Genomic DNA, 14,659 nt, shown 5'->3' with positions numbered 1-14,659 from the left:
GACATTCAAATTTTCAAATTTACAGAAAAGCTAAAAACCCAGTCTCTCACCTACTTTCGTCTACATTCAGTCCCTTTAAAAAGGACACAAACTTTGGCTGAGGTGGGAGGTGGTGGTAGTGGCTGAAACTTAACAAAAAGGTGGTTTCCTTTTCCTGAAGAGGAAATATAGCGCCCGTCAACACCATCTGCTCGTTTCCTCGTTTCCTCCCTTTCTGTCTTAAAGAGAGTCGTCCAGCTGTTACCACCGTACTTCTCCCCCCGCCCCCGCCGCCCCGCATGCAACTGAACCGCCTATGATGTCATAATCACAACCCCATTACCTCATCCTGCTGGGGGGGGGTGCGTAAAGGGAGGAGAGGAGGTGAACGGCCACGGGCCCTCCTCAGCTTTACAAAGTGTTTTGGGTGAGGGTAAATTACAGAATCAAGTGAGCACATCTCCGCAACCATTGTTAACTCCTGGTTTATAAGGTTTGAGCCGATCCGGCTGCTGGAAGAGGGGCTCCAGGGACTCAGAGCAGGCCCTGATCGGCGCTTGGACTACATTTCCCAGCAGTCTTCACGCCACGGACCGGTCCTTTGCTGGGGGAAAGGGGATTCTTCCAGAAAGGTGACTGTATCCGTCTAGGTGAGAAAACAGGTGAGAAGAAAGTCGCTAATTCTGTTAAGCGGCCGGAAGGTTGTGAGAGACTGCAGCTGACTAGATGTAGACCTGGAGGGCGAGAGCGACGGCTTTGTTTACTTTCGTCCGACATGGCCTCCCCCACGAGTTTCAAGATATGCTTCCAACTGGACCCTTCCACCTTCTGTGATATTTTGGAGGGGGGTTGACTTATTAGTGAGGAAACCGCCCCATCATTAAATCAAAGCCTCAGGCTCGTTCCCGACAGTGCTACACTAGGAAGATTTTAAGAGAGAAACGACACAGGGCTCTGGACTCCGCAGGAGGTTCAGGGGGATTCTGCGAGAGCGAGTGTTCCCCCACTCGCCTCAGAGGCCCGTTGGTTCACGCCGGCGCCTTTTAAGGGCACCGTGGGGCGAACCGAGCGCTCAGAGCTGCTCTGGCCGCGGCCCTGGGAGCTGGTGGAGCCGCGGTAGGTGGCGGAGGGCAGGTGGCGCTGGGGCCTCGGGGCGGGCACCTCGGCCGTCCCTCCTCCTTCCCTTGCTCCCCTCCCCCAGACCAGCCGTCCGCGCGGCCCGGCCTCACAGGCCGCCTCCGCGGGGTGAGCACGGGACCTGGTGGGGGAGGGGGTGTCGGAGTCTTAAGTCCCAGACCCTCCCCATCCCTAGTGTCCTGAGTTCGCTTCCCGCGGCCAGATGTTGGAACCCGAGTGGGAAGAGGCCAGCGACAGCCCCTACCTCTGAAAGAGCTTTCCCCCCCCGTGGGGGGGGGTTAGCGTACGCCCCATGCCCCACCCCGCGGGGACAGTCAGGGCAACAGAGGGAGAGGTTGAAGATTGGAGGGGGCCTAGCCTTTTGCTTCTTCATCGGGGTGGGGGGAGGGGTGCTCCCCACTTGTCACCCCTATCCCCACAAGAACCATATGGAAAAAGAGCAGTCAGATCCCCACTTACCTGTTCTTGTACCTCCCTTCCTCCCTCGTGTTTTCCTTCATTCTCCACCAGAGGCGAGGGGCTTGGACCTGGTGGGGGAAGATCCCCAGGGGATTTGTGACTCTCCTGTCCCTTGGCCTTACTTGATCCTAGGTTGTTCAGTTTTCCGCACAACCCAAGCATCCCTGAAGCACAAGTGTCAGGGGTTACTATTGACCAATAGCAGTGGAGTGGGGGTCTAATCTTTATTTTAGGGGGCTTGTGTTGGAAGAGCCTAGACTGTTAGGCCTGGTGGGGTTGCTGGAAGGGCCTAGCGGCCTGCTGGTCTGTAAAGGGCTGAGCCCCTTGCCAGTTAGGCTGAGAAGTTTTAAGTTTAGTGAACGTTCAGGGCTGTCTCTACCTCTTAGATACACAAAATGGAAGGGGTAGGAAGGCGACAAGAGAGGGCTTCTTAACACTTTTTTCAGTGCCTGCTTGAGAAAGAGGAGGCCCCTCGCGGAGCTGGTTTGCCTTCTTTTGTGTCCTGGTTTGATTCCTTATGGCTTCCGTTCCCCCTTTCAGCCTGGCCTGTTTTAGGAAACTCAGGTTGAGAGTATCAGTTGTGTGGTAGTAGTTGCATTGTTCCAGTTACCGCTGTGTGTGGCCACATCCCAATAATTAAAATGCAGAAAAACACAAAATCACTCACTTCACTTGATCCTAGAGAGGGTGGGAGTTTGCTGCTTGTTCAAAGCCCTCATGAAAAGCTTGAAAGAGTTTGCTTTACTCCGTGCTCCTCTTGACTGGTCAGCCTGAGGCCTGGGGTCTCTAGGGTAAAAGCCTGCAGTTAAGTTCCTCTCTGGTTGATCTTTGAGAGCAGAGTTAAGAAACCAGGAGCAGAAGTGATATGAGCTTTAGTTTCTCTCACAAGAACATGGGAGAAACAACTGAAAGGAGCTTGAAGGAAGCAGGAACTTTGTTCAGGGTGGTAGTAATAATTATGCATGAAAATTATAGTTAACTATAATGATGATTGATTTCTGCGTCTTTCTTCCAAAGAACTCAAAATACATCCAAGTGTATTTCTTTGCTTTTCCTTGTGGCCTCCTTCTGAAGTGAGAATTGGGTAGGGATAATTCCCTCCTTTGTAGAGTGTGATCTGCCCCCAAGGTCACAGAAGGAAGTACTGCCTTAGGCTTCCTTCCTTGGTGAGCAGGTAAGGGAGGATGGCATCCAACCAGAGAGAGACCCTATTGCCTTCTTCATCTTAATGATACCATCACTTCTGGCACGCCAAGGCTTTGAAGAACAACAAACAGAAAGAATGAGAAACAGCAGTCTGTGTGGGCTCCTGATTTTTATAGGTCAGATGGTATGTTTTTGTATATTTTGATATATGATGTTATATCATTCCTATGAGAGATTAAGATTATTGTATCCATTTTACTTATGAGTAAACTGAAGAATGTGAAGTGATTGCCAAAACTGCCTCAGCTAATTTGATTAAGACAGATTTCTTGATTTTTACATGAGCTAATGCTACATACATTTTCAGGTGAGCTATCTCTGTGCTGGTCATTTCTGGTTCTCCCTGCCTCAAGACACTAGGTTAAGCTGGGCATGGTAGTACATTCCTGTAATCTCAGTGGTTTGAGAGGCTGAGACGGGAGGTTCGCAAATTCATGGCCAGCCTCAACAACTTAGAGAGATCGTATCTCAAAATAAAAAAGGCTGGGATATGGTTTAGTAGTAAAGTGCCCCTGGGTTAAATCTCTAGTAACAAACAGAAGAACCTGGGTTATCCTCCCCTTTTCCTTTGAGCAAGGCTCCTTAAGCAATTGTGTGGGCTTGAAGCCTGTTCTCTAGTAAGAGTGAGTTAGCTTCCCCATCAGAATTCAAACATGAGAAAGAATCTTGATTGATTATATTCATGGTCTTTTGCAGATATTCTAACAACTTAGTTGAATGAAGTCATGAAGTTTTTTTTTAATCTGTGTAGTTGAAATATAATTGGAATTATCCTGACCATTTATAGGAGAATACACAAAGATATCTATAAAATAATAATATATCAGTTGTTCAGGCTATGAGAGGACATAAAATCTTATTTACTCTGGTCTAAGTCATGCTTATAGCCATTGCCCCTCCTTGTATTCTATTTTGTAGTTTAGGAGAAGGTACCTCTCTTAGTTTCTGAGTGGAAGATAAATACTGGGCTAATCAGGATGGAAATAACCATTTGGGCTCTTTTCTAAGTGGTTCTGATATTCCAGATAGAAATGGCAGAGCATGAACCAGGTTAGGAATGGTAAATAGGTTTCAACCTATTGCTTGAGAACTCCAGTTTATTTTACTAGATATCTGGAGTTCCACGTTCAGTATGTTTCTGAGGCTATGTTTAGGCTTATCAGGAGCAAGCTGTGATCAATTAATATTATCTGCCAGAGGCTTGGCATAGTGGTGCTGTGGTATGTGTGCCATGCATTTTCCATCACTGGACCAGGTATATCTCTAATATCACTTGGGGCTGGTCCCTCTGTAATTGGCAGACTCAGCAGGCATGACTGGAGAGGGAAGTCCCAATGGTGCTAGAATGGTGCTGCAGTGGCAGAAGACGGCTCACGAGTGAGGTCTGGAAGAACGACAGGGAAGACATCCATCATTTGCTCCAAAGTGTGCAAGTAAAATCCTGGGGAGAATCATGATAACCTTGATCACTGAGCAGCTACAGAAACAGACTCTGGATGAGCTGAAATGTACACGCTTCAGCATCAGTCTGGTAAAAGACCAGTCTTCCTGCTTCTCCATGGCCCCTCCCCCTTTTTTCTGAGGCTGTTTGTTGCTACTACTTTACCCTTGTCCTGTAGTGTATAATTATTGTACTTGTACTGAAAGAGGCCACTAATGGCTTAGAACCCAGCCCAAAAGGAAGGGGGCAGGGATTTTTCCATTGATAGAGAAGGGATATCAAAATTGGGTGGAAAAGGGTTTGAGAAATTAGAAGATGTGGATTGTTCTACTAAGTCTCTAACACCCCTATAGCAAATGAATTGCAGGAAAGAATTTAAGAGGGCTTTCTAGAAATTTGTCAGTGTGCCCTGAACCTAAATCATGATAGCTATTCTTTCTTTCTTAGCCTTTGCCTGATCATGCAGACATCTCCAACTGTGGGAACCCTTTCCAGCTTGTGTCTGGTAAGGCATCATGTGTGTGTTTTGTGTATGTGTTCATGCCTCTATCCATGTATTTCTTTCACTGGTTTCCAGTGACTAGGACTAACTAACTATTTTAGTTAGCAAGAACAGTCTTAGAAGAGGATAAGTTTATTTAGTACTCATAGTTTCAGAGGTCTCAATACATAGATGGCCACTCCATTGTTCTGGTGAGGCAGAACATCAGGGTAGAAGGGTATGACAGTGGAAAGCAATTCAGAACATGACAGTCAGGAAGCAGAGATACCACTCACCAAGTCACCTGGGACAAAATACAAACCCCAAAGGTACGCCTCCAGCGACCTATCTCCTTCAGCCATACCCTACCTATGTCCTGTTATTACCTAGTTCATCCATTCAAGTGGGTTATCACACTGATTAGGTTAAGGCTGATAACCCAATCATTTCACCTCTTAAAATTTCTTGCATTATCTCACACATGAGCTTTTGAGGGACACATCATATCTAAACCATAATAGTAGCCTACCTCTAGAACTTTTTTCTTGCCAGGGTCACTCTGAGATTGGCATATGTCTCCATTTTACTGCCTTAGAATAAAAGTTTTCTGTTTGTGCCTTTGGGGACTTAGTTAGCTTATATAGCTTATAGCTTATGGAGACTTTTTAAATCTTTTTTTTTTTTTTTTTTTTAATCCCGGATGCTTTACCACTGAGCCATATCCCCAGTCTTATAGTTTTTGAATTAGGGTCTCATTAAGTTGCTGAGGCTGGCTTTGAGTTTGTGATCCTTATGCTTTAGTCTCCTGAGCTGCCGAGATTAAGGTGTGTGCTCCTGGCCCTTTTTATTTATTTTGAGATAGGGTCTTGTTAAGTTGCTGAGACTGGCTTGGAACTTTCAATCTTTCTGCCTCAGACTCCTGAGTCCCTGAGATTTCAGGCAGACACCATCGTACCTAGCTAATCTAATTTTTAAATAGGTAGTACATTTATATAGTTCAAAAAATTTTGAATACCAACCAAAAGTTTATACTGATAAAAGTATATTCTTTACCAGGCAAGGTGGGGCATACCTATAATATCAGCTACTTGGGAGACTGGGGCAGGAAGATTGCAAGTTTGAGGCTAGCCTCAGCAAATTAGTGAGGGCTTAAGCAACTTAGTGAGATCCTGTCTAAAATTAAAAAAATAAAAATAAAAAAGGCTGAGGTTGTAGCTCAGTGGTAGAGCACTCCTGGGTTCAGCCCCCAGCATCACACACATAAAAAAGTCATCTTCTCCTATCTCTTGTTCATCCAGCTCCTACCACCTCCCTAAAAATAACTCTTAGACCTGGGGTTATTGCCTTTACATGCATGAAGTCCTGGGTTCAATCTCTAGTACTGAAGGGGAAAAGAAAAAAAAGCCACTCCTATTATTAATTTCTTATATACTTAACTGGAATTTCTTTATACAGTTAAAAGCAAATACAAATGCATATATTTATTCCCACTTTTAAACATATGTTATGCTACAATCTTTTTTTGGTACTGGAGATTGAAGCCAGAGGGGCTTTACCACTGAATCATATCCCCAACTCTTTTTACTTTGAAACCAGGTATTCCTGAGTTGCTGAGGCAGGCTTGGAACTCCTGCTTCACCAGTTGCTAGAATTACAAGTGTGTGCCACCACCACTCCTTGGCCCCCCCTTTTTTTTAATACAGCCAAGATGGGTTTTCTGAAGCAAGAGGATTCTAAGTATAAGGCCTCAGTAACTTAGAGAGACTGTCAGCAACTTAGTGAGACCTACTCTCAAAATAAAAAAGAAGCCACATGCAGTGGTATATATGTGTAATCCCTGTGATTCAGGAGACTGAGAAAGGATTGCAAGTTTGAGACCAGCCTGGCCAAATTAGGGAGACCCTGTCTCAATAAAATAAAAAGGGCTGGGTAAAATACCCCTGGGTTCAATTCCCAGTACTGCAAAAAATAAAAATAAATAAAAAGTTAAAAAGAACTGGGGATATAGCTTAGTGATAAAGCAACCCTAAGTTCATTTCCCAGTGCCCCCTTCCAAAATACAACTAGGAAATCTTTCCCTATCAGTATGCTGAGCATTTCCTTGTTTTATGTAGCAGCATCTTATTATACTGAAAAAAATATACCATAGTTTATTTAACCAATCTCCTATTGATGTATAGTTAGGTTATTATTTATTTATTTTTTGGTATGTAAATTTGTGTTTTTCTTTTAGTACTTGAAATTGAACCTAGGGATGCTTTACCACTGAGCTATAACCCCAGCCCTTTTTGCTTTTTATTTTGATACAAGGTCTCACTAAGTTCCTTACAGGCTTGCTAAGTTGCTGAGGCTGTGATCAATGATAAATAAACTTGTGATCCTCTTGCTTCAGCCTCCTGAATTTTGGGATTACAGGTTTGATTACTGTTACTGGCAGTTTAGGTTATCTAATCTTCTGTTCACTATATAAAACCTGTACACAGGTCATTTTTAATTGTTTATTTTGTGGTACAGGGATTGAACCCAGGGTAGTCTACCATTGAACTACATTCTTGGCCCTTTTTATTTTTTTTATATCAAGACAGGCTTCTCACTAAATTACTGAGGGCAGGCATTGAACTTGCAACCATCCTGCCTCAACCTCCCAAATATCTGGGATTATAGGCATGCGCCACCATGCCTGGCTCATAAGTCATTTTTCACATGTGAAAATATATCTGAGGTGGAAATTCCTAGGTTATGAACTAGGGCCTATTCATAGGCATAACTAATAGACAGCCAGAAATCTCTAATCCATGCTGCTGGGTTATTCAGCATCTCATTTTCTTTTCTGGGATAGTTGGCAAGGAAAGTGGATTGGGAAAAGCATCTTCATTCAGTCTTTTCCTACTGTTAAACACTTGATGAAAGCCAGGTATTATGCCATAAGTACCCTTAAAGACCCATGGTCCCTGATTTCATGGAAGTTACAAACAGAGGAATTATTGGCTGAATTGAGTTAGCTAAAAGTTTTGTCATCAAGTTTGACTTCATATACTAGCCAACTAGACAGAGGAGCTTGAAGTAGGCCCTTTCTCAGTGTGCTATTTCCCAAAAGTTGATTTTTGATTGGATCATTCTTTTTAGCCCATTTCCCCTTCCTTCTCTTGGCCCCATCTGTTTGGCTTTAAGAGAAGGCCAAAGAGAAGGGAATCAGAGTATTTGGGTAGCCAGACAGAACGGAACATCAACAGTTCAAAGTCTTAGGGTTTCCCAAGCACAGATTCTATCATCAAAGGTCTTCCCCATTCTGTTTTTCCTCTCTAGGAATAAACAATAAACAGGCCTTAGGAATAAAAGTTATCTCCCACCTGCTTAATTACCTCTTACTTCTTGGCAGCCCTGAAATTCTGTTCGTCCTGTTGACATATGAGAAGGGAGAAGGCCAAGGAAAGAAAGTATAGTCTGCTTTTCAGAACCTGGGCAGGGAGCAAGGAGGAGTGGTTAGAAATAGGGTTAGATGGAGTGGAGTGAGGGTAAGCCTGGCACACACAGAGACGTGTTTGTTTCTCATGTAATGTTTTATCTTTGAAAGTGAGTTGAAGGCAGCATATGAAATACAGGTTTTTGTTTTGTTTGTAGTGCTTGGAATCGAATCTAGGGCCTTGCACATGCTAGGCAGGCACTCTACCTCTGAGCCCTCAAATAGTTTTTTTGTTTTTTATAGTACCAGGGATTGAACCCAGGGGTGTTAACCACTGAGAAGCATCCCCAGCCCTTTTTTGTATTTTATTTAGAGTCATGGTCTTACTGAGTTGCTAAGTGCCTTGCTAATCTGCTGAGATTGGCTTTGAATTCCCAATCCTTTTGCCTCAGCCTCCTGAATTGCTGGGATTACAGGCGTGTGCCACTGCACCCAGCCTGAAATGTTTTTGATTCTAGGTGATTTCTCAAAGGAGAGGCAGTATAGTAGAGTGGGTTTAAAATACAAAAACAACAACAACAACAACAAAAACTTGATATCACACAGACCTGGATTTGAATCCTGTTTGATTGATTTAGTAGGTACTGGAGATTGAACCCAGAGGTGCTTTACCACAAAGCCACATCCACAGCCCTTTTTATTTTTTATTTTGAGACAGTCTCTCAGTAATTTGCTTAGGGCCTTGCCAAGTTGCTGAGACTGGCTTTGAATTTGCAATCCTCCTGTCTCAGCCTTCTGAGTTGCTGGGATTACAGGTGTGTACTTCCATGCCCAGCTGCTTTAGTCATTTGACTGCTAAGCTATTTGGGGCAAGTTATTGAACTTGTCTCATGTGAAATGAGGATAATCATAATACCTCTCTTATAGAGGTTTTTGGGAAACCACATGAAGTTCTCAGTACATTGTGTGTCAGATAAGCTCTCAGAAAGTGTTAGCTCTCATTAATATTTTATTATGAATGCCTTCCAGAAGGTGCTTCCTGGAGGGGCCTGCCCCACTGTTCCTGTGCTGAGTTCCAAGACAGCCTCAACTTCAACTATCACCCCTCAGGCTTAAGCCTGCACCTCAGACCACCCAGTAGGGGAAGCTCCCCACAGGAGCAACCCCTCTCCCAAGTCCTAAGCCCTGAGCCCCCAGACCCAGAGAAGCTTCCTGTGCCCCCTGCCCCTCCATCCAAGAGGCACTGCCGTTCACTCTCAGTGCCCGTGGACCTGTCTCGCTGGCAGCCAGTGTGGCGGCCCGCCCCCTCCAAGCTGTGGACTCCAATCAAGCATCGGGGCACTGGTGGAGGGGGTGGGCCGCAGGTGCCTCACCAGAGCCCCCCCAAGCGGGTCTCCAGCCTCAGGTTCCTCCAAGCTCCCAGTGCCTCTTCTCAATGTGCCCCAGCCCACAGACCCTACAGTCCCCCTTTTTTCAGTCTGGCCCTGACCCAAGATTCCTCTCGACCCTGTGCCACCTCCCCTCAAAGTGGCTCCTGGGAGAGTGATGCTGAGTCCCTGTCACCCTGCCCACCCCAGCGCCGCTTCTCCCTGTCACCCAGCCTGGGCCCACAGGCAAGTCGCTTCTTGCCGTCTGCCCGGAGTTCCCCTGCATCTTCCCCGGAGTTACCCTGGCGACCTCGAGGTCTCCGTAACCTTCCCCGAAGCCGCTCACAGCCTTGTGATCTGGATGCCCGCAAGACTGGGGTCAAGCGGCGCCACGAGGAGGATCCCCGGCGTCTGCGGCCTTCCTTGGACTTTGACAAGATGAATCAGGTGGGACCAATGTGATGGGGAGAGCTTGGATAGGAATGTGTGGGGGGGGTCGGGGCATCATTTTTATTCCTTCTTTTGAGCTGTCTCCTTGTTAGAGCTTCCCTGAAAGCTCTTTTCTGTCTGAGCTTTATCTTATTTTTTTAATGGTACTGGAGATTTAGCTAGGGCCTAATACATTCAAGGCAATTGCTCTACCACTGATCTCCATCCCAAGCCCTTATTTTATTTTGAGACAGGGTCTTACTAAGTTGCTGAGGTTGTCCTGATCCTCCTACCCCTGCCTCCCTAGAGGCTGTGATTAAGTCTGTGATTATAGGCATGTGACATCATACCTGGCCTGTCTGAGCTTTTGGTAAGATGATCCACCAACCTGGTTTGCATTGGACTGTTCAATTTTAGCACTGAATGTCTTTTTTTTTTTTTTTTTTTTTAGTTGTTAATATAACTTTATATGTGGTGCTGAGAATCAAACCCAGTGCCTCACACATGCTAGGCAAGTGCTTCTACCACTGAGCTACAACCCAGCTCCCTGAAAGTCTTGTCTTGTGAGATTCCTCAGGCCTAGGGGTCACAGAGAAACTGGAGTGCAACCCTTGTTACACCTTCCAAAGGGATCCCAGATTGTCCTGCCAGAGGCATTTTGCTTCCTCTGTAGGAGTACATAAACCACAAGCCAGGTATGGTGGTGTATACCTGTGATCCCAGCAACTCAGGAGGCTGAGGTAGGAGGATCACAAGTTCAAGGACAGCCTCAGCAACTTAGTGCGCCCTCAGGAATTTAGTGAGACCATGTCTCAAAATAAAAAATAAAAAGAGCTGAGGATGTATCTCAGTAGTAAAGCACTCCTGGGTTCAATCCTCAGTACCCCCAATCCCCCCAAAAAGAGTGCATAAATCACAAAAGTCCCATCACCAGTGAGTGCCCTATTCCTCCTAGCCCTCTGGGCTGGTTTTGACACTTGCCTTTCACTGCTTCACATGGGCCCGTGAGAGGCTTAAACAGATGTTTATCTGTTCAATCAGTGTTTTCTGGCATCCTAATGTGAATGCAGTTGTTGTATATACTTGCCTGCTTTTTTCATGTTCTTTCTAGATCATTGGGTCACAAGTCTCTTTGAGAATTTGTTCATTTATTCGTAACTGTCATCCAACCACACAGCAAGCACTTATTGAAAACCTACTATATACTTACTTGATTCTGACTAGAGACTAGCAGAACAGTCAACTGATGTTCCTGTCTGCATGGACCTTATAAATGAGCTTCTATCCTTGAATCTGTTGGAAACCAGATTCTCTTTCCTCAGAGAAATTTGTGTTTGTATAGTAAATTTTCCAAATTTTTTATCAGGATGCTTTTCAACCTCACCCTAAAACCTAAAATTCCTGCCTTCAAGTGTAACTGAGAAGGGACACTTTGAAATATATCTTAAGATGCTGTAGGAAATATTATTTTTTTCTTCATCTTCTAACTTTGTCTTTTTTTTTTTTTTTTTTTTTTGACAGAAACCCTACTCAGGAGGTCTCTGTCTCCAAGAAACAGCCCGGGAAGGCAGCAGCATCTCTCCACCGTGGTTCATGGCCTGTAGCCCCCCACCTCTCTCGGCTTCCTGCAGCCCCATTGAGGGTTCCTCCCAGGTGCTGAGTGAAAGTGAAGAGGAGGAGGAGGGGGCTGTGCGGTGGGGGCGGCAGGCACTGAGCAAGCGGACACTGTGCCAGCAGGACTTTGGGGACCTGGACTTGAATCTGATTGAGGAGAACTAAAACTGAGAGGCTACTTCCTGGGGCCACACAGACTGACTCTCTTATGGCTACTAACAAGTGTCGAGGCCCCAAGGCTGAGGGCCCAGCCTGGGAATGGGGGTGAGTGGAGGGCTCCGACTCAGGGCAGCCGGAAATCTTCTCGCTCCAGCAAGCTCGACCATGCCAAGAGACTGGCCGGGACAAGATAAACGGAGCTGGTGGCGGGAGGGACAGCCCCAGAGCAGACCCTTTCCATGGCGGCCCTGAGTGTGAGTATCCCTGCCGCTGAGAGAGCAATGGGCAGGGAAGGAAGGGGTCTGCTGACCCCAGCTCGGGGAATTTCACTAGCCCCTTTGCTTCAAAGGGCACTTGTGTCTTAGAATTTGGCCAGGGTGGGGGGTTCAGTCAGCCTCCTCAGAGAAATTGTGTGAGAGTGTGTGCGTGCATGGGAGTGTACTTGAGGAGAAAAGTGTGTTTGCATAGCCTTAGGGAAGGAAGGCAGTTGCTCCTTAACAACAGAGCATCATGATACCCCAAGGATCTTGAGTTTTTAAGGGGACAGTGGGCTTATTCAAGGAGCCAAGAGGATGGCTCCAAGTTTTCCTTTTTTTCTAAAGAGCTCTGGAACCAGGCTTATAATCCATAGCAACACTGGCTCTGCAAGGGATACTGTTTTGGGGTACACCAGGGCCTTTTAAGTGATGTGACCTCAGCTAATGGTCTTTTCCTCAGTCCCACCCCCTCCCACTAGATCTAGTATTGAGGGCTGCAGGGGTTGCCATGTTTATTCTGAGCTGGCCTGTTTTTTCTCATCAGATTGTCTAGGCCATATACAACTTGCCTCTCTGGCTCTCTGTGTAGATGCAACATGTGGGCAACATGAGACTGGGCTGAAGGGCTCTGTGTCTTTTTCATTGAGGGGACCTCTTCCTCTTATCTTCTGACCATCCAGTTTAGAGACAAGATAGCAAGGCCCTATCTTGGTCCCCACCATCTTTTGAGGCAGACTTGCAACAAGAGTAGTAGCATTCAGTCCCCAGCAGAAAGGGGTAAACTTGCCCTAGCACTGCCCTTTGGAAGCAGTCTGTAAGGAGACCTATTCTTATAAGAACCAGGCCCAGACTCTTTTCTGACATGCTTGAGAAAGAAGAAGGGGTGATCAGCATTTAATAGTTTGCTTATCTTCCACTTCTGCCAGGAAATGTTTATTTTCTTCTAATTGGCCCTGAGAGACCACAAGGAGGTTGGGGCTCACTGAGGGATTGGCTAAGGATGTGTAAAGCAAAGGCTGTGAGAAGCAGCTGGGAGTTTGTTGTTGTTGGATTGAATTTCCTTTTTTGTTTCTCATCCACAACTTGAGCCAGGGCAGCAGGTCTCGGTGGCCTCAGTGGTGGATTTGAGGACTATAGAGCTTGTTAGGGCTGGCACCAGTGAATATGCATACTGAAGCTGCTGCCATAGTAGCCTATAAGGTTTTGTCCAGCTTTGGTTAGACCCTGCATGACCAAATTGGACCTGCTCTTTCTGTTTATTGCAAGAAGAGCATTTTTCTGTTCAATTTCCAGGGTGTCTTAGGACCCAATTCCTCATGATAGGGAAGAAGACCAAATTCTGTTTTTTCTTCCTTATGGAATTGAGCCTGACATTTTATATATCGTGTCAGAATCAGAGGCTTTGGCCTCCTTGCCTCCACTTCAGAGGAGGTGGCCATGTCTTCTTGAGCCTGTGGCCCTCAGAGGCTCTACCCTTCCAGGGCTCCTCCCATCTCCTTGCTAGTTACCACATATTGCCACTTGGGCTACCAGGTCTCTAGGGGCCTGAGAGAGGCTCTCTAGAGAATCCAGGGAAACTGTGAGCCCAGGAGTTGCCCATCATTGGTTTCATCCCTCCCCTGGTTCTTCTCTCCCTCTTCAGGCCATAATTTCCCTGGTGCCGACTTCTTTTCCTCCTGGGGCATCCTCATCCCTGGGCTCTCTGCTGCAGATTGGCTGTGCCAGTTTCCAGTAGTTCACTGGCAATGCCAGCAGGGTCTCTATAGGCCCTAAACTGAAGAAATGAGAGCAGTGGTTCAGCTCCATCCTGGCTTCCTTAGCACCTAGGGGAGAAGGTCTACAGTTGTTGTATTTTAATTCCATTACTTTAAGTCTGGAAAGTTCAACTAGTCAGAACTATCATCTTGCTTCTTAATCTAAGCACCTGTGGCCCTGGAAAAAGCCTTTTAAGAAGTGGTTCATTTTGCTTTACACAATAGGTCTGTTCCAACAGTTCTGTGTAAGCCAGATGCTATTTTTTTTTTTTTTTAATGCATTTGGACTGCTGACTATTTCAAAGCAGCCATGATTGCTTCTTTTGTAAAGCAAGCAACTTCCCTCTATTTTAGCTGTTTTGAATATTTGGATTTTCACATATTGGGCTTACCCAGAGTGGAACACAACTCCAGGGCTTGTGGCTGACGCTGGGTTGATGTCTGCATCTGTGCTGTGTGTGTGGTGTGGCTGGCCAGTAGGTGAGTATTCCTGCGTGTGTGAGTGAAGCCACTCCCAGGCTGGTGCTCTCCTCCTGTGCCCGGTGACTGCCCAGTGGCAGCCCAGCTGCCCTTCACTCCCACCTGCTGCCAAAGTCCCTGTACTAATGGGATTACAAAAACAAAAGTGGAAAAAGATTTTTCGTAAACTTTGTTTTATATTAAAAAAAAAAATCCATAAGTCTGTGTGTGTTAAACATGAGGTTCTGCCTCTGTGGCTGTGTTTGAAAAAATAAAGTTTTATTAGAATAATCCATTTTCCCAAGCAATCTTGTGTACTACAGTGTCTTTTTCCCTTACCCACAAAGAAAGGCAAGGAAGAGGCAGGGAGCAGGTCACCTAGCTAGCTTCTAATTCCTTTTTCTAAGACATGATTAGGCCTTTCACCACAGCAGATCAGATCCTATGGCCCAGACTTTTGTCAAGGCCTTGGTTATTTCTAGCAGTCTGATTTGTTCTCTGTCCCTGGCACTTA

The 14,659-nt window shown here is 45.8% G+C and overlaps 1 protein-coding gene across 6 annotated transcripts; it reads left to right on the top strand.

Annotated features, from left to right (window-relative positions):
- Positions 1–939: 939 nt before the first annotated feature.
- On the top strand, positions 940–14,453 carry Fam53c (family with sequence similarity 53 member C). Of its 6 annotated transcripts, XM_046460331.2 has the most exons (6): positions 1,039–1,095; positions 3,028–3,088; positions 4,083–4,312; positions 4,670–4,727; positions 9,136–9,920; positions 11,424–14,453. In XM_046460331.2, exons 3-6 carry the CDS (start codon positions 4,235–4,237, stop codon positions 11,679–11,681), a joined length of 1,179 nt encoding a protein of 392 aa, XP_046316287.1. In that variant the 5' UTR covers positions 1,039–1,095; positions 3,028–3,088; positions 4,083–4,234; the 3' UTR covers positions 11,682–14,453. The 6 variants fall into 6 exon arrangements, with proteins under 6 accessions (XP_058440285.1, XP_046316286.1, XP_046316287.1 ...); XM_058584302.1 differs by lacking the exon at positions 3,028–3,088 and having other exon boundaries at positions 940–1,095; positions 9,139–9,920; XM_046460330.2 differs by lacking the exon at positions 3,028–3,088 and having other exon boundaries at positions 940–1,095.
- Positions 14,454–14,659: the final 206 nt, after the last annotated feature.

Source organism: Marmota monax, unplaced genomic scaffold (assembly GCF_021218885.2).
Source record: "Marmota monax isolate L192 unplaced genomic scaffold, Marmota_monax_Labrador192_F-V1.1 WCK01_AAM20220418_F8-fsc00006, whole genome shotgun sequence".
Taxonomy (NCBI): domain Eukaryota; kingdom Metazoa; phylum Chordata; class Mammalia; order Rodentia; family Sciuridae; genus Marmota; species Marmota monax.
Note: the sequence above shows the minus strand (reverse complement) of the source record. Positions and strands in the feature narration are given on the sequence as shown.

Bases quoted from the DNA above. Each gene is read 5' to 3' on its own strand.
- Fam53c (XM_046460330.2), top strand. From the start codon at position 4,235: ATGATAACCTTGATCACTGAGCAGCTACAGAAACAGACTCTGGATGAG. The intron at 4,728-9,135 runs GTAAGGCATCAT...AATGCCTTCCAG, and splicing joins CCCTTTCCAGCTTGTGTCTG to AAGGTGCTTCCTGGAGGGGC. The intron at 9,921-11,423 runs GTGGGACCAATG...TTTTTTTGACAG, and splicing joins ACTTTGACAAGATGAATCAG to AAACCCTACTCAGGAGGTCT.